The sequence below is a fragment of the Electrona antarctica genome (genome assembly GCF_951216825.1).
Source record: "Electrona antarctica genome assembly, chromosome: 18".
Classification (NCBI taxonomy): domain Eukaryota; kingdom Metazoa; phylum Chordata; class Actinopteri; order Myctophiformes; family Myctophidae; genus Electrona; species Electrona antarctica.
The window spans coordinates 33,826,479-33,846,465 of record NC_136799.1 but is presented as its reverse complement, the minus strand read 5'-3'; the positions used below and the strand labels follow the sequence as shown (position 1 = coordinate 33,846,465).

The 19,987-nt window shown below is 43.6% G+C and overlaps 1 protein-coding gene across 1 annotated transcript; it reads right to left on the bottom strand.

The window, feature by feature from the left end:
- Positions 1-283: 283 nt before the first annotated feature.
- Positions 284-19,777, bottom strand: lin52 (lin-52 DREAM MuvB core complex component). The gene is made up of 6 exons (XM_079527763.1): positions 19,698-19,777; positions 18,164-18,238; positions 18,039-18,076; positions 17,803-17,869; positions 16,720-16,803; positions 284-733 (listed from the first exon to the last, which is right to left on the bottom strand). The coding sequence occupies exons 1-6, from the start codon at positions 19,714-19,716 to the stop codon at positions 678-680; spliced, it is 339 nt and encodes a 112-aa protein (XP_079383889.1). The 5' UTR covers positions 19,717-19,777; the 3' UTR covers positions 284-677.
- Between the last annotated feature and the right edge of the window lie 210 nt (positions 19,778-19,987).

The window sequence follows — 19,987 nt, the reverse complement described above, 5'->3', positions numbered from 1 at the left end:
TGACAATGAGCAATATTATTTTTTTACGCAATGTTTTGTGTTGGGGACCCAACTTCCAATCCTCATTAAAGGAACAAAAGCCTGATTTATACTTAGACGTATGACGGTGTCCTGTTGGAGCTGCTGGCATGTGCAGAGCCAGAGAGCACTTTGTGGAATAGTGAGAAGCATGAAGTTATTAAAAATAAAAAAGGTGAAGGGTCTTGAAAAACACGTTTGCAGTTTCCACTGAGAACTGCAAACATTTGTGTTAAACACTTAATCACATTTTCAGCATCACAGAAACACTTTCATTTTAAAACTTTATTATATAACCTCACAAATTGCAAAAAAATCAGGTTTAAAATAGAAATTACAATAAATAGGGTACATAGGCCTACAGTACTTTCAAGGCAAATCTACAATCTACTGTGAAAGTTTAAATTAAAGATAGTAAAAGAAACTATCTTCTATAGGTGAGAGCAACAATGTGTACACAGAAGTAAGAATAAAAGTGTTTGCAGCCCTTGGGTTCTTCGGTGAAGAAATCAGCTGTGCGAGTGAGCAATATTTTATCTCGTTCACCTCTTGAATGCAGAGTCTTTGAACTTCTGTCATGGAGGTCGGGAAGTTGTCCCAAGTGTTCATAAAAGCATGGACGAGATCCATGTTTTCATCCCAACTCGGCTGTTCCATGATCACTTCTTTGGCCTCTCCAAGATGTTCAGGAATTTCCCCCTGGTCATTTCCCTGGCTGGAGAACAAGAGATCATATTGCCAAATCAATATTAGCTGTTGTAAAATCACTGTAACTTGAAGAGGAAGGTAAAAGCAAGCACTCGGTTGAGTATTTCCACGTCATAATGTCACGGAACATACAGTCTTATAGAAAATAATACCAGCACTCACGTAGTCTCCTGGAAGGATTAAAGTTTTATTTTGTTTCCCCCCAGCAGCAAACAACAGTCAGGACGTTTCGGCCCGAGAGCCTTCTTCAGCGTAAATCTCCTGAAGAAGGCTCTCGGGCCGAAACGTCCTGACTGTAAAATCACTGTAAACCATGGCCTGTGATTTAAAGCAGTGTTTCTCAAATGGGGGTATGTGTACCCCCATTTGAGAAATGCTACAGGGGGTACTTGAGAGAAAACATACTGCTCTGTAAAGCTTTAAAACAAATTAAGTAAGAATTGACTAGCACAACTGTTAATGAATAGAAAACAATAGGCTACTTACTTTTTGCCAGGTGCTTGAAAAGCGCCTGGACTACATTTACTAACGACCGTAGTCTAGCTAACTGAGAGTTGCTGCACAGTGCCAGAGTTGCTGGCAGTTATGACTGAGTCATTCTTGTTTCAACATATTGGAGTTTTGATGTCAGAATTTTCGAACCATGGCTTAATGCTTTGAAAATCTCTTCACTAAGTCCCTCCCCAACCCATCCTTGTCCAATAGGCACGTTAGCAGCGAAGAAAGCTTGACCTGCATAGCAACCGTTGCTAAACTATTTGGATTGGCATTGGACAATCGCTTTTTGGGGTGGGATTTAGTGAAGGGAAAATTCAGAAAGTCAAACTAAAACTATATGTTGTAAATGTTGCAACTGCATGGTCCATTTCCCACCTAAAATGAACCAGAAACCAACAACATTTTGTTTGGAATGCTACTTTAGAAAATTAAACAAGCTAGAGTCCGATTGGAATGTTTTCCTTGACTGCTGGACATGATCCAACACCATAATAAACTAAACAAATAAACAACACAATGGCCACACCACACAATGGCCTGATATATTCGTCTGGTAAGTGGTAAGAGACAATACATTTTCTATAGATATGATCAATTAAAAATAAATTAAAATTAAATTATATTTTTAAATACCATTAATTCATCAATGATGTTTATAGAACACATTTTAGTGAATTCCAAGTAGGCTACCACACCATTAGTTTGGAAGTGGAGAGTTTATAGTTAGACAGTTTATAGTTATACACACACAACACAAGCCTATCCTCATTTCAAACCTACAGAAAATACAGTTTAAAACATGTCAATGAATATGAGCTAAAGCAGTGTGTAAATCCGGCATGGTATTAAATAGCGAGTCGACGGCACTTTAATTGCCAAACAATAATGGCTCCCTGTTGAAACTCTGTCTCTAAACTACTTCGAAATCACTACGTGTTCTTTAAACATTATTGATGGCTGTTGGGTTTTGATATTACGGCAAGTTTAATTGATCATATCTATAGACTAGAGACTAGAGTGTCTCTACCAGGTGATTACACACTGTCTGCACAACGTTTTGTGTACAGAGGGAGATCTGGAGAGGGAAAGTCTCAGATGTCCGATCTCAGTGGTGCTTGTGCAACTTGTCGCATGCAATGAAGTATAAGAGGATAATCTGACTGATTATAAACCACTTGAACCCCAGCTTCAATATTCTGGGGGGCATAAACAAAAAATCTACAAGCTCAGCTCACAATGCTTCGCAACTCGACGCGCCCCCTCGGTTAGTAGGTGTACTGCATTACCTGATACATTATAGCTCTATGATTAAATGGCCACCGATCAGATTCAAACCCTTTTTGTTCAGCAAGGCGCTAGATACGGGTGCTAATACCCACCTGGGCAGAATTGTAACCTCCGTGGACCTGGTGTGAGTACTTTATATTAAAAATGTGAACATTTATGTAGATGTTAACGTTGTAAATAGAAAAAGTGCTTAAAACAGGTTGAAGTTCCGCCATGACAGACGAGCGACATGTGAACCATGGCTAAATCGTCTCGTATATCTTTTAATAAGTTAACTTTCTGAGGGGGTGAGTGAACGATTGCGTTCCAGATGTCCTTCTTTTTTTTTAACGATGTTTTTTTTGCGGCTTACGCCTTTTATTGGTTTTTGAAGGGACAGACAGTAGGCTGACAGGAAACGGGAGAGAGATGGGGGAAGACATGCAGTAAAGGCCGTGTCGGGCTCGGGAGTCGAACCCGCGGCACACTGCGACTGGATTACCAGTCGGGTGCCCAGACGGTTACGCCACCGCCTGGGCCCCAGATGTCCTTCTAATGGATTTCTCTTGGCTGTCAATATTTATATCACAAATCACTCTGAAAGTGATCCAAAGGAGCGTACACTATTATAACTCTATGTGGAAGAGCATTTTCATTCCCCCAGGCTAAAACTGGATGTGACGTTTTTGGACGTTCCACATCCTGTCTATGTCCGCGTGTATCTAAACAGCTTTGAATGTGGCTCAGCCAAAAATAATCAAGGAATGAAACAATTTTATTTTATAATGAACATTTGAGAGACTAATGACTTGAAGTGCCTCTTATGCTGGTGATGATTTCACAAAAGTTCACAACTTTTCAAAGTCTCTGTCTGAAATCAGTCAAATTCAGTTCTACAAGAAATTCATTGAGACTGCAAGTCTACAAGAACTTCAGAACTTGTTTGGAAATGCAAATCTTTAATTTGTGCAATGTCAAACAGGGAGGTAATTTACACCAACATCTGTTCATTTGGACATGGAAAAGAACATGAGACGGAGACGAGCAACAAAACTACGAAAGTATAGTAAGACACATCTACTCAAGAATATTGACCTGTTGGCATATTGTGTGTGTGTGTGTGTGTGTGTGTGTGTGTGTGTGTGTGTGTGTGTGTGTGTACGTACGTGCGTGCGTGCGTGTGTGTGTGTGAGAGAGAGAGAGTTACATGTCCTTAACGCGTGATTCAAGATACCGACACGGTTGGGTAAAGACCCGCCCCCGCATGCCTCTGATTGTCTTACCGAGCGCCCCATACTGTGACCCACGCGGAACTGCTTCACCTTTAGGCATGTGTCACATTCACAAGCATGAAAATGGTGCCGGTGTCACAGTACCAGTAAATGGCGACGCCCTACTTTGGGGGACGAGGATTTACAATTCTGATCAGATTGCAACTCGAACGTGGCTGAGTCGGCTCAAGCGAACTTCACAACGTTCGACACGGAAACCCGCGCGCTCGGTGGTGTCTCTGGTGACGGAGCCCCTCAGTCGCGGTCTAAAACTATACTTTATCGGCCAAAGAAATGAATGGGATTTTCTAGTTGTATTAGAATGTGAGAATGCAGCGCCCCGTGGTCACCTGACTACTTCCTAGTAGGAATGACGCGTCCTTAACATTCCAAACATTCCACATTCAAGCAGCTTATTTTGTTCTCACAGCTGAGACCATTAATGTCTCAGAGGTCTCTTTCCATTGGCTTAAAGGACAGCCAATGATCTAAAAGTAGACCACTCATTTGTATAGAAAGTGATTACTAGACACTCATTTGTATAGAAAGTGATGAAAAGGTACTCAGCCTGTTCATTGACAGGTTTGGCAACCTGTAAAAATACAGAGCAGCAGAACAAGGACAAATATCCAATGGCTATTGCACAGAAAGACATCCAATTTCCCTACTGGAGGATGTGATCAGTATCTTAACTGGCCTGTTTTGTCCCACCAGAGTTAACCGTTTCCGTCCGTATGACGTCGCCACACGTCCTAGGGGTCCCAATCGACGCGTACATACGACGTCCTCAGACGTCCTAGCGCATCCTCAATGATACCGGGAGAGATAAGAATATTCTGATTTTTTATTTGTCAGTTCACCTTTCGGCTACCGTATGCTACACTCTAGACTCTTGTTAGCTTACCATTGACTTAGCTGTTACCGCAGCAGAAAGAATGACTCGTCTCTCCTAATCCAGGGCGCTCTCCGTGGTTTTGAATGGATCGATATACTAGCACTTCATTGCTGCTCCTCATCCGTATCTCCCGCAAAATATGAACGCTTTTTGGATCATATATCGTATAAATTAAAACGATAGCAATGTAAGCTAGCAATGTAAAGAGAACTTTTTTGAGCGGATTGTTTCCGGGTCGTGGGTTTCCGAGTAAAAGTGGCCATGTCTTTCCGGCACCCCAGAGCTCCTATTTTGAAGGACTTCCGGCACTGATTGTGTTAAAGAAGGGGCTGCTGGGTGCACAGCGACAAAGCTGAACCTGACACTGGTGCTGATGAGCTGCCGTGTGGCACTGAACTGGTGAGACGGTTCTCCCGCCTCCTCCGCGGAGGGCGGCTAATGAAAAAGCAGAGGCGGTAGGTATGTAATTTAGATGAGTTGCCCCAGCGTGGAATGATAATGGCGCATCTGGGCGTCGGGCCACGTGACCTTGAGGTGCCCATCATCGGTTTAAACATGACGCTAATTGGAATGGGATGGATTCATTTTGCGGCACGCTGTCTCTTCAAATAACCCCAAACAAAATCACCGGGGGGAGCCCCAGGACAGACAAGCAGGCAGAGTGCGAGGCAATTCCTTTTGGATGACCCCATAACTATGGGTGCACTGATGTTATCTTCCTAGGTAATCATAGGGATGGCAAAGGGTTGTGGCTTTTATAGATTGTCTATCTTTCGGGTACGTGAACATTCAGAGTCTTTCTCTTTTCTCCTCTTTAAATCACTTGATAAGCCCTACTTTAACCACAGCGATCAGGGATGGCTTTAATTAGAGTTCAGTTCAGCCTCCTCACAGGAAAATCCACAGTGTTCATTTTACTCTACAAATGGAACCAAATGGTCAACTTTGTTGCATTTGTACAATCTTCAGAGTTACATTAATACTAAGGATTTTAAAGTTCTCCCTGTCTGACAACTCGTATCATTTACATGATCACATTAACCCATTTAGACCTGAGGACGCATGTGTGTCATATTATAGCTTTAAACCCATTTTGGGCGGGAACCCCTTTTGGTGTTTTAACTAAGCATTATGTTATACTTTAGCTATTGAAAAATAGCAGATCTACAAGCTCATAGCGCACCGAGTGGTGCGCTATGAACTTGTAGGTCTGCTATTTTTGAAAAATCGTAAAAATGCGGCACAAATCTTTGAATATATATTCTTTCAAAGCGAACATTTTTTTTATTTCGACGTCAGGCCTGAATGGGTTAAAGACCCTATCAAACACAAATCAGAGCCTGGTTTATGACATGTTGCTCTACTCTTATTAAAAAAAGGGGGAGAAAAAAAAGGAAAACATTGGGCCAGACCAGTTGAAGGTTAAGGACATGATGAAAACAGAGCTGGCCAAACATTGCTGATTATTTTAACAGCATATCATACTTTTTTTCTCTCAAGTGTGAAACAAACAAGTAAACACTGAGGGACTTTCCCCTTCCTAATGGCATTAACACAATCGGTGCCAGGATGCCTTCAAAATAGGAGCTCTGGGGTGCCGGAAAGACTTGGCCGATTTTACTCTGAAGCCCCCCGGAAACAATCCGGAAGAAAACCGGAGAAATATTTTGTTAGCTTTACTTGGTCTCGAGTCTATTATATCGCTAGAAGCTCCAAAGCATTCATTATTTGAACAAGAGGCATGTTGAAGTCAGAAATGAAGCGCGTAGTATATCCATCAGATCAAAACCACGGAGAGCGCCCTGGATTAGGAGAGACGAGGCATTCTTTCTGCCGCGCTAACAGCTAATCGAACGGTAAGCTAATATGAAGGCAGAGCGAAGCGACGGGTGCCTGAGAGTCTCAGTCAAAAATTAAAAAAAGAGGTGCTTTGGCCTGGCAAAAACCCAGTAATGCACATTGAGTAAGGAGCTAGGAGTTGTCAGTCAAATCACCTCACCTACTGTATGAGCACAGGGTGGCTTGTCAGAAATTGTAGTTTGTAGTGAAAAAAAATATACAGAGGTGTTTTAAATGCAAGTGCAGACACACTTACTTAATTTCTGTGGTATATTATCTGTATTATTATCTCCTTGGTGTGTTATTTTATTTCATGGCAAGATACATTGCTTCTTAGATGTTTAAAAGAGTATAATTGTTCTTATAATGGTTTCTTTAGGATGTGGAGAAAGTGATCACGAATAACCACAAAGCACTTATAATAAAACACACACAGACAGATGTGGAGAAATATTGTTGCAAAAACACCCACCCACAAGCTTTGTTACTGGCCAGGAGACATCCATACTGATTAGAGGGACTTAGAGATTTGTTTAGTTGATTAGAAAGGTCAATTACTAATTTTGCACTAAGTTAATCAGCAACTTGTTCCAGCTGCCATCCATACTAAATGATACCTTATGGATTCTGAGGGCCATCTCCTTGCCCTGTTGATTTGTTACTATCTAATTATCATTTAGCCCTAAATGGTCAGAGATTCTATTTATATCACATGCTGGTAATGTGTGTTTTGAATAAAACAAAGAAACAAACCGTAACGCAAATACAGAAATGAGACAATCTAAAACAAATGTTATAACTAAATAACAAACAAACAAAATAATAATAATCCACATAGTTTGATTGTATTCTATTTACATTCCTTTGGAATGTATCCAGATTTGGCCACAAATAACTGCATTATGTAAATAAACAGAGCTTAGGGAAGGCATTGGGGGTCGGCGGGCTGAGCACCAGCGGGTGGCATGGCCAGCATAGGGGGTTGATAACAGAGGATTGTCTGGCAGCACTCTGATGCCTGGACCATCCCAGGTCTCACATCAGACCAGTAACAGCACTCTGATGCCTGGACCATCCCAGGTCTCACATCAGACCAGTAACAGCACTCTGATGCCTGGACCATCCCAGGTCTCACATCAGACCAGTAACAGCACTCTGATGCCTGGACCATCCCAGGTCTCACATCACACCAGTAACAGCACTCTGATGCCTGGACCATCCCAGGTCTCACATCAGACCAGTAACAGCACTCTGATGCCTGGACCATCCCAGGTCTCACATCAGACCAGTAACAGCACTCTGATGCCTGGACCATCCCAGGTCTCACATCACACCAGTAACAGCACTCTGATGCCTGGACCATCCCAGGTCTCACATCAGACCAGTAACAGCACTCTGATGCCTGGACCATCCCAGGTCTCACATCAGACCAGTAACAGCACTCTGATGCCTGGACCATCCCAGGTCTCACATCAGACCAGTAACAGCACTCTGATGCCTGGACCATCCCAGGTCTCACATCACACCAGTAACAGCACTCTGATGCCTGGACCATCCCAGGTCTCACATCAGACCAGTAACAGCACTCTGATGCCTGGACCATCCCAGGTCTCACATCAGACCAGTAACAGCACTCTGATGCCTGGACCATCCCAGGTCTCACATCAGACCAGTAATCACTCTGATGCCTGGACCATCCCAGGTCTCACATCAGACCAGTAACAGCACTCTGATGCCTGGACCATCCCAGGTCTCACATCAGACCAGTAACAGCACTCTGATGCCTGGACCATCCCAGGTCTCACATCAGACCAGTAATCACTCTGATGCCTGGACCATCCCAGGTCTCACATCAGACCAGTAACAGCACTCTGATGCCTGGACCATCCCAGGTCTCACATCAGACCAGTAACAGCACTCTGATGCCTGGACCATCCCAGGTCTCACATCAGACCAGTAACAGCACTCTGATGCCTGGACCATCCCAGGTCTCACATCAGACCAGTAACAGCACTCTGATGCCTGGACCATCCCAGGTCTCACATCAGACCAGTAACAGCACTCTGATGCCTGGACCATCCCAGGTCTCACATCAGACCAGTAACAGCACTCTGATGCCTGGACCATCCCAGGTCTCACATCAGACCAGTAACAGCACTCTGATGCCTGGACCATCCCAGGTCTCACATCAGACCAGTAACAGCACTCTGATGCCTGGACCATCCCAGGTCTCACATCAGACCAGTAACAGCACTCTGATGCCTGGACCATCCCAGGTCTCACATCAGACCAGTAACAGCACTCTGATGCCTGGACCATCCCAGGTCTCACATCAGACCAGTAACAGCACTCTGATGCCTGGACCATCCCAGGTCTCACACCAGACCAGTAACAGCACTCTGATGCCTGGACCATCCCAGGTCTCACATCAGACCAGTAATCACTCTGATGCCTGGACCATCCCAGGTCTCACACCAGACCAGTAATCACTCTGATGCCTGGACCATCCCAGGTCTCACATCACACCAGTAACAGCACTCTGATGCCTGGACCATCCCAGGTCTCACATCACACCAGTAACAGCACTCTGATGCCTGGACCATCCCAGGTCTCACATCAGACCAGTAACAGCACTCTGATGCCTGGACCATCCCAGGTCTCACATCAGACCAGTAACAGCACTCTGATGCCTGGACCATCCCAGGTCTCACATCACACCAGTAACAGCACTCTGATGCCTGGACCATCCCAGGTCTCACATCAGACCAGTAACAGCACTCTGATGCCTGGACCATCCCAGGTCTCACATCAGACCAGTAACAGCACTCTGATGCCTGGACCATCCCAGGTCTCACATCAGACCAGTAACAGCACTCTGATGCCTGGACCATCCCAGGACTCACATCAGACCAGTAACAGCACTCTGATGCCTGGACCATCCCAGGTCTCACATCAGACCAGTAACAGCACTCTGATGCCTGGACCATCCCAGGTCTCACATCACACCAGTAACAGCACTCTGATGCCTGGACCATCCCAGGTCTCACATCAGACCAGTAACAGCACTCTGATGCCTGGACCATCCCAGGTCTCACATCAGACCAGTAACAGCACTCTGATGCCTGGACCATCCCAGGTCTCACATCAGACCAGTAATCACTCTGATGCCTGGACCATCCCAGGTCTCACATCAGACCAGTAACAGCACTCTGATGCCTGGACCATCCCAGGTCTCACATCAGACCAGTAACAGCACTCTGATGCCTGGACCATCCCAGGTCTCACATCAGACCAGTAATCACTCTGATGCCTGGACCATCCCAGGTCTCACATCAGACCAGTAACAGCACTCTGATGCCTGGACCATCCCAGGTCTCACATCAGACCAGTAACAGCACTCTGATGCCTGGACCATCCCAGGTCTCACACCAGACCAGTAATCACTCTGATGCCTGGACCATCCCAGGTCTCACATCAAACCAGTAATCACTCTGATGCCTGGACCATCCCAGGTCTCACATCAGACCAGTAATCACTCTGATGCCTGGACCATCCCAGGTCTCACATCACACCAGTAATCCACTCGGATGCCTGGACCATCCCAGTTCTCACATCACACCAGTAATCCCCTGGATGTAGTCTGATTACTGCTGTACAGGTACAATGCTCCACTGAGGGATTAACCTATATCTACAAACAGCCAAATATGGCCCAGGGCTATCCTTTAAAATATTGTCTTTTTTCCCCCTAAATTAGACTAAGAGCTTAAGTCCATACCTCTGGAACCTCTGCAGTGAATCCACCGTGTAACTCAAATGTTTGTGCCCTTCACTTTCTGCTCTGTGTTGGTAAGTCATTTCCATTCTGCAATTCCAGGGAGGCCTATGGAGATGCAAAGGAAACACTTCAGTGTAACATCTTACTCTCCCCTCATTTGCAGTGAGTGATCCGCGTGTCATTGTCACCCACCCCCCCCCCCCCCCTCCCCAGGCTCCTTGGTGTATAAAATGAGAGTAATCATCACTGAGCCCTCCGCTCGCACCTCGCTCCACTATGGCATGCCCCTGGTGAGCAGGTGGGACCATGGTTAGCCCCGCAGACAGATGACCACTCGGGTTAACTAGAGTCCTGGACCCAAGCCCTGACTGCCCCGGTTCACTTTCATTAAGAGTCAAGAGGACTTATGTGACCCCCACCAGCCATCTCCGAGTGCCACTCAGCTATTACGGCCTGTAAGCTTTATTTAATGGATTTAACATCCATTCTCACCACCCTCCTCCCCTGGGGGAATGGAGGGAGGCACAGAGGAGATGACACACGTGCACACACACATGCATGCATGCACGCACACACACACAAACAAGGGTGGCGGGGTTGTATGTGAGTGTTTCAACACACGCGTGCACGTTTTGAAACACTCACATACAAACCCCCCCCACACACACACACACACACACCCAGACACCAGTGCCTTGCTACACATACACCTGACGCTCATGTTTGTGTTCAAAATTCAATTACCCACTTATTGATACTTCACAGGGATATTTAAGATGCAGACACGGGCTGTGATTTCCCAGGGGAGCCACTGGTTCCTCTTTATGTCCCAACTGAGAGGGCCCCTCTTCTCTGCCCCCCCCCCCCCCTCATGCATTCTCGCCTGGCTGACATACAGACAAGCATGTGGTGCGCGCGCGCACACACACACACACACACACACACACACACACACACACACACACACACACACACACACACACACACACACACACACACACACACACACACACACACACACACACACACACACACACACACACACACACACAGCCCCTCCCTACCCCTTCTCCAGCCTACGCCTGTTCAAGAGGTGTCCTTATTAATAGGCAATCAGTCAAAATTCATTCATTAAAAAGCCTAAAAGGTTTTACACCCGTGCTATGATTAGCTGGGAAAGAAAATCCAATGAATTCCTAATGCCTTTATGGAAATGAGGTGTCATTTCCGATCTGCTCAGGGAGGCGGCAGGCGAGCCGAGCTGAAGCGGGGTTGCATGTCAGTGTGCGCAGCTCTGCCTGTCTCTCTCTGTTCCACCATAGCTGACATGCAGGCCACAGCAGCTACAGCTGCAACCTGCTGCATTGCTGGGAGAAAGCCTGTCTCGTTCTGTTGCAAAATGTACGCTGTGGAATTTACAGACAGTGACAGGCCAGGGCGATAATGTTAAAAAAGTTGGTGGCCATTTCAAAAAGAGAATCTGGCATTAATCTCCAAGGCGGTACCTGAATGAAGCAGAGAGAGAGAGACAACCGATCATCCCAGGTGGCGCAAAGTTCTTGAAATTTCTAGAGTGATTTGCAAAGGCTGCTCGCCTCGCTGCCTGTGTCGATTGATGATGTCACCGCCCATCTAGTCACGAGAAGCTTTATGCTCACTGCTGCTGCTTCTGAAACCTGAACCCTGATTTACACACACTCCCAACAACTCTCTCCTGTTTCAGTTTCTTAACATGCCAGGAAGCTGGTGCTACCTTCACAGAGAAACGCCATGACACTGCCATCCATCTCCACTATGAGCCCATAAAGAAGCCAGGGAGAGGTGGGGAGAGCAGGACAGTGGCGAAGAAGAGGTGAGGAGGAAGAGCAGCGGTGAGGAGAGGGGGTTGGGGTGGGGCGTCCCCTGTTCCTCATTCAGCGGCTGTCAGCACAGGCACTTCATAACCGCCCGCCCCGCGGTCAGCCCGCCCTGATGGATTGATGGAGGTACATTAGCACAGTGGAGCCCGGTGAATGCAATCATATTCAGTAGCACAGCGCTCTTAATAGGCAGGAGATTGATCCTGAGGGTGACTGGGAGAAGGAGGAGGCAGTGAACACCAGCCTTCTTTCGGCGATGTCAGAGGCAGGGCGACCTTCAGCCTCACCTTCACGTGGCCAATCACGCCAGGGGTTGGCTAGGTAGCATTATGGTAGTAGACGGGCATGGCTGGGGCACCAGGGAAAAGACAACAGGTGGGCCAGAATCTAGCCAGTTGTGTTTGGGGTTCTTTCTTGAACTCCCTGGAGCTTGAACTCACCTGGAGCACAAAAACACGCTCTGGACGTTATGTCACTCACTAAGCTGTAACTGAAGCAAGATTGGCAACACATTAGCAAAGTTTTTCATGTATTGAAAAGTAATTGCTACAGTCTGGAGAGGAAAGCCATTGCTAATTGACATAGCTCCTTCTTTTAGGACAGAGGGAATCTGTAAGCTGCAGGTTAATACTTTACTGTTACAGGGACCAGTTGCCTTGAACCCACAGGTATGATAGAGCACCACCACTAACTCTACCAGCAGTGTTTCCAGCCTGAGGGTTCCCAGCTGATCCCACAGGAACACTCAGCTTTCAATTACCTCCAATAACAGCACTTATCAGCGTCCTCAGCATTCCCCAGTGACTCCAGGGGGGGTCTGACGCCTGCGCTCAGTGGCCCACGACAGGGGCATTCATCATGGGGCGGAGCAGCAGCTGGGGCCTGCAGGAAGAGGCACGCGTCAAACCCCGCTGGGACCAGTCCGGACTGGCGTTACACAGCCGTGATTGGGATGGGGGGGGGGGGTCTCCCAAGGGGGATGAGGGTGTGCCACGTTCTCTATACACACCCACCCACATAAACACATGCCGCCATCGAAACCTGCCATGGGTCAATGCTCCAAATGCTTAGATTTCCTCTATAGCCTTTTTCTCCACATTCACTATGTCCATGAAGCATCAGCAATCTCCAGAAGGTACGAGATGAGAGTGAGTGTCCTTTAGTTATGACTGCTCCAGGTCCCCTTTCTTTCCCCGGCGGTGGTGGGGTGGGGTGGGTGAGTTTTCGCTGCTTGATTGTTACTGTGCCCATTTCACCAGCCCCCTCTTTAATGGCCCACATGTTGGGGGGTGGGTGGGGGCAGTAAATCCTGTCCCCCCCCTGCCCGGCACTACGCTGGGCCTCTGCGGCAGCTCGTTTATGGCCACTGAAGAGCGTACAAACATGATGAAAAAGTAGCTGAGATTTACAAGACTTCCCCTGACAGCCGGGAAAAGGAGAAAATTAAACCGGAGCGCATTAAACAGGCACCCATTACGGTGCTGCTCCGAGACCAATAATAACCGTCATTGTGTCCCGTCGTGCCGAGGTGCATGACATGGTTGCAAAGCCCGCGGTCTTCACTGCATGACAGCTAACATCTTTATACCAGCCAGATTACACACTTCTCAGGGGTTTAGGGAGGGCAGGGGAGATAAGACACTTTCTCAACCAAACGACATTGTTGCCAGTAGGCTCGGAAAATAATAAATGCACACTATGCATGCAAAAGATGCTTCCTTTAAACCAAGTATGTTTCCACCCATAAACCCAGATTGAAGAATAAATAAGAGAAGCTTGCATAATAGGCCTAGAATTTAACATTTATTTTCTTGCTATGCTTTCTGTATATTTCTTGGGAAGAAATAAAAAGAAATCTCTTGATAAGAGGAACATAAGATGGTTTACATTTAGGTTAAAAATGAGCACTTTTTGGAAGTGATCACTCCCAAGATATTGCCATCCTGAATGAGATGAAATCTGATCAGTTTGTTTAATTGTAAATTATAAGCAATTACACTCATGTGGGTATTCATAAGTCCTGTTACTAAGTTATTTGAGTATTTCTTGCAACAGGCCACTGCAGCAAACACATACCTCCCTCACCTACAATCAGCTGCTTTGCTTAAATAATTGAATATGCATCTCCCAATTTTCATCCGCCATTGACAAATTACAGTTGAAGTAATCTGCTCCTGGAGGAGTCTATTTTAATCATCTGTTGTTTACAGAATTTTTTTAAAGCAATGTACACGGTAAAGGCCTCACCACACCAGGAATTCCATTTTTTGAGGGGCGCTAGCCCCTCCTATATACAGGTTTAATGATTGTTTTTAGTTCAATGTTTGTTTTAAAAACGCCATTGACAATGAAGGGAGAATCTATGTCATCTTGTCCCTAACACAAACATTAAATGCCATTAACAATAATGAGAATTTAATGTTTGTTTTTAGTTCAATGTTTGTTTTAAAAACGCCATTGACAATGAAGAGAACATTTACGTCATCTTGTCCCTAACACCAACATCAAATGCCATTAACAATAAAGATAATTTAATGTTTGTTTTGTCACCGTTTGTTTTACATCACCATTACATCACCTAATCAACATGAGTTAGACTTTAATATATTAGTGCCCCTCACTTCACACAGGTGTGATTTTTATTTCAAGGACCCCCAGTTTGATAGGCCATTGGGCCAGGGACCCCCATAAAATACTTGTTTTTAATGGCATGGCTCTGCAAGAGGCTATAGGAGGGTTAGTCTATGAGTGTTCTTGTGTATTTCCAGAGCTAATCTCAAACCCCTGGATCAGCGCCCAATGTCTTGTGCATGCTGCCAGTAGGCGAAAGAAGTACTAACATGATTTGTTTTCTTTTGAATCAAATATATCTTACATATCTTTTGAAATATTTAACATATGTCATAGATGACTGACGTCATATACTGGCCACATGAAGACCTAGATCAAGATGGGAGAAACACCGTTCCCATGCAGATCTCATGATCCACATGACTCTTTTTTCTCTTTCTTTCTTTTCCCCCCTTTGGGATACCAATCTACACTGGAACATCCTGAGTGTCAAGTTAAAGGGTAAGACCACTTTTTTAGAGGTTTGGGTTGTTTTCTTACCTTATTATGGGCAAACTATTCCATTCCATGAGTTATTTCGCTCCGTTGTGTTGTTTATTAGCAATTTAAGAAATAAAAAATAGGGTCCATTGACTTCCATTGTAACGGATTAACAGCTCTCAAAGTCACTATTACAAACGGAACCAAATGGACCATTTGTAAACTCTCTTAGAGACGCGTTAGTTAGGGGGTCCATTTAGGTTCTATACAACCACAGCAGTAAATGGGTGGAGCAAAGGCCAACACACTGTACAAAGATGTAAGGTAACACACGACTGCAGATTAAATGTATGCGTATGTGTCTAAATATGGCACGTTTATATCACAGTAGGCTACAGTTGTGTTAAAGGAGTAGTTCACCCCAAAAATTACTTATTTTCTATCAATTACACACCACATCAAATTATTGGCTTAGGAATGCATCAAAAACTAAAAACTAAAACAAATCCATGAATTCAAGGCTTCATGCGGTGTGTAATTTAGGCATTTTTTGAGGTGAACTACTTCTTTAATGAGTATTATTACCTTCTAAATAAATAAATAAATGAACTTCTGATTTGTGTAAAATACAAATGCATTTGATTGAAATAAATTGTAGAATGAGTCGGGGGCAAATGCAAGGAAGCACCTACAGTATGTTCAGTGGGCTGTATGACAGTGCTGACTTCCTGCACGCCGTCCATACTGTGCATTTAAAGTGTATGTGTCAGTGTCACGTAGCATTATTATAGTACACGTAATCCCAGCAAAGAGGGATCTATATTCGGCATTGTTGCTCTTGCTTTTTCATTGGCAGACTAAGTACCCATTTTTCTCTTAGGAAAATATGAGCACTTATCCATATCTCTAGTCTAATCCATACTCCACAAGGATTATGACAATTGAGGCACTAGGAAACAGATTAAAAACTAGATTTTGCATCCATCAAAATGCATGAATACTTATTTTATCCTCCTCCTTCTGGTCCTATTTTCTATTTTAACCAGACGGTCGAATATCTATAAATTTGTATCCATCTCATTAATGTTGTTTCACAGCAATGCAGTGTGCACAGTTAGTTACATCTGAATGACAGAATTATGGTTTGGAAAATAAGATCCCAATCTGTCTTCGACAAATAAACACAAAGCCATATTTGAAATTGGAACTACTGTACATGGTGGAAATTAGTTACAGTGAAAACTCATGTCTATAGAGAAGAAGCTTGTTAAGACAAGCAGCACCATCTAGTGGTGAAGTGCAAACATACTAACATAGCCAGATACTAAATTGATCAATTTGTACTTCATTGCACAATGGTGCTGTACAGTCGTACAACAATGTATAAATTAGGCTTAGGAATGCTAGCTGTGACACCTCGACTCAGAGAACAGAGAATAATTCTGCTGACACAGTGCCTTTACATACAGCGTCTAATCACAACTTTATAGGTAGCGCACACTGAGCCTAGTAATGTATGTGTTATTAGAATTCTTACACTCCTCTAGTCCAAGCTGGTAGGCCAGGTTCTGGAGTCCTTTGACCTTCTCCATCAGGTTGGCTGTAGTCAGACTGCCCAGCTCTGTAGGAGGACAGGCCAGAACATAATCACTGAGGATTCCAACATGAAATAATATAACATACAACATGACTAGATGCCATAACACAATGGCTACTTCAAGGTATAGACGAATCCATGGAGCGGTGCCCTGTAGGCCAGGTGTAGTTAATCAGTGCTGCGGTCATGGCTGAGGGAAGTAGGGGTGCTGGGGGGGCTGGAGCAACAGATTTCTGTTAGTAGGCCTAATAAATATGCTGTATCACAGTATCGGCGCCTTATCCTGGTTAATTGCCTGTGTCAGTTTGCTCATGCGTGTGGAGAGGGAAAGTAAAAGCCACTTTTCTGCGTGAAAATGCGGCAAAATGCGCCTTATACTGCAATGCTACTTGTTTATCCGCTTCATTGTGCACGTCAGTGAGTGTTTTTTTAATACATAGGTTATAGAGATTATTATTCAATTAATCTAAACTATTAAAGCTACAATGTGGGACAAATTTTAATAACGAAATGCTATTTTATCCAATCTGTATGGTAGAGTATGTTGTAATATAACCATATAACTAGCACATCTACTAGCAGCACATCAAGTCATCTACTCATCCATTTAGAAATGTAAACCCTGATGTCCTATACCTCAGTGATTCTCAACCATTTCAGTTCGTGACCCCCCCAAATTTTAACTTGGTACCCCACCCTGATAAGCACTTGGATTGTATGAGCTGAGGTATTTAATTTTGTTAGACTCGGTTCCACAGATAAATATTGTGAATATAGCTGCTCACAACGCCTCACATCTTGTAGATCAGCTATTATTCCAAAATGTTTGCCTCTTTCTAATGTTTTATGGTTATGATTCACCAGGATCCTGGATGGCTTGATTCTAGGCTTAAAATAATTGATATAAATATTTTTGGAAATCTCTATGGGGAAAATGAATGGGGTCTGGATGAATGGAACCAGAAAATGAGCACCACTGCTTGCCCCATAGGGCCATAGGCTGTGTTCAATCAGGTGTTGTACCTTTGAGCATTTCAATGTCCTCACTCTCCAGCTCTGCCATCCACTTAGGGGGAGAATTACTGATTGGCTGTGATGTTAAAAAAGAAGAAAATGTGTAAATGTGACAATGCGGCTAACCTAAATTGTCTTCACAATCACATCTTGGATAATATTACATTTTTTTTTTTTTTTAATAATACAATATAATAGTTAAACATTGTCTTAATTCAGAGTTATTTACATTATAATAAACTTACATTTTTACATGATGCAGCGAATTCTGCAACTCCAGGCACTGTGTGAGAGAACACAGGATTAAGATGGATGACATTGAAATGGACCAATCGCTCAACATGGATGGGAAAAGAAGATCAAAACTTACATTGTTCTGGCCATAGATCAGGTGATGCTCGATCTAGCTTCTCAAAGCTCAGCAGAGAAGACTCAAAGTCATCACCTAGCGCACACACAAAATATTGTGAACGTCCAATATTTTCCAAATATAACTTGGAGGAAAAAATATATATTTGTGCAAATCTTTGAATTTATATGTATTTTTACTCAAATCTTTGCTTCTGGGGTCCCTGGGACAAAATGTTTTGAGGGGCGCCCACAGACAAAATGTTTTGAGGGGCGTCCACAGACAAAATGTTTTGAGGGGCGTCCACAGACAAAATACATATAATGTTGTGGGTCCTTGACATGAACAAAATGTGAGAACCAATGATCATAGCAACATATTGGTTTGTCAGAAAACTGTTTTAGGATTTAGAAGACATTTGTAGAATTGGGCTCAGGTCTTGATGGGTTTATACAAGTTAATTGTAGTTTTATTTAGTGTCAGTTTGCAATGTGGTAGATAGATGCTTACATCTAAAAACACATTACAGTAACTTAAGAATTGACCATTACACATGGCTAATCTCAGCTGGAATCAAACACCAAACTGTGACAGTGATCATATTAAACACTATTGAACTACAACGTATGTCTAATAATTTAGCCTTTAGCCTTGGAACAACTATCAGAGTAGAGTAGAGCATTATTTAGCACTGGCATTTGCCATATACAGGTATTTCAGTTTATTTTCTAATCAGATAGATGTGAATAATGTATTGATAATAATACAATTATATAGATATACTGTAAAAGTCTAAAATGAAATTATTGTGTAATCAATTATATAATATTCAAATAAATATATGATTTTGCATTTATTTTGATCTTGGTAATAATATTAGGTCAACTCATAATACAACAGCAACACAACAGTGCATGAGTACAATCTTAAATTAACCTTCCATCGGTAGTATGTGTTAGCAGATTGTAGGTGTAGGTAGTATCAGACAGCAGTCTTTCTTCATAATTCATAATTAATTTAATATTTAATTGCCAAAGGTTGTATTACATTTCTACTGCAGAAACAACAAATGAAACAATGTTGCCAATGCGCACGCCGTCGCCATTACGTCACTATGCACAGCGTCAACTACGGAAGAAAAAAACACATTTCGCAATACAGTAACAGTATGCGGGCCAGTTGTTCTAATAAAGTGTAAAAAACAATCTATATTTAAGTTGTAACCCTTTAACCTTTGCAATACTGTAAATAAAAACAACAATGACATCAGTTTGTTTCACTGTTCTAGTGGATCAGTGTGTGTCCTGTGCTGTGTTGCTTCCCAGTGTACTAGTAGTGGATAAACAAAACACTGTAGCTAATGTGGGGCTTTAGCCAACACGAAAATTCCGAAAAACATCCCTAAACAATATTAATACAGCACTAACATGTGTGTTCTGTCGTCTTGACTTGTTCGGGGGAGGAACTGATGAGAGTCGTTAACGTTTTTGTGCCCGAAATGATGTTAAAATGTCAAATTATACACGGCATAGCAGAGTAAGGAATTAGAATTTACCTCCATTTGGAGACGCCATCTTCAGAATTAACACGTGATAAACTACAACCAATGGCAGCAGCCATCCTCTGGGTTCACGTGTGTCAGGACGTTACCAAACGTGTCCGGCAGGGGGCATGATTGTATATCAATTGAGAGTCATTTACTGGAGTATTGTATACAATGATACAAAAATACAGCATAAAGTCTGCTTGGGCCTACGTTTCTTTGATAATTAACTTAGTTGTAACGCAATGGTTTGCGTTTTATGAAACATCTATTAAAGACAGAACAGAACAAATTTAGTTTTT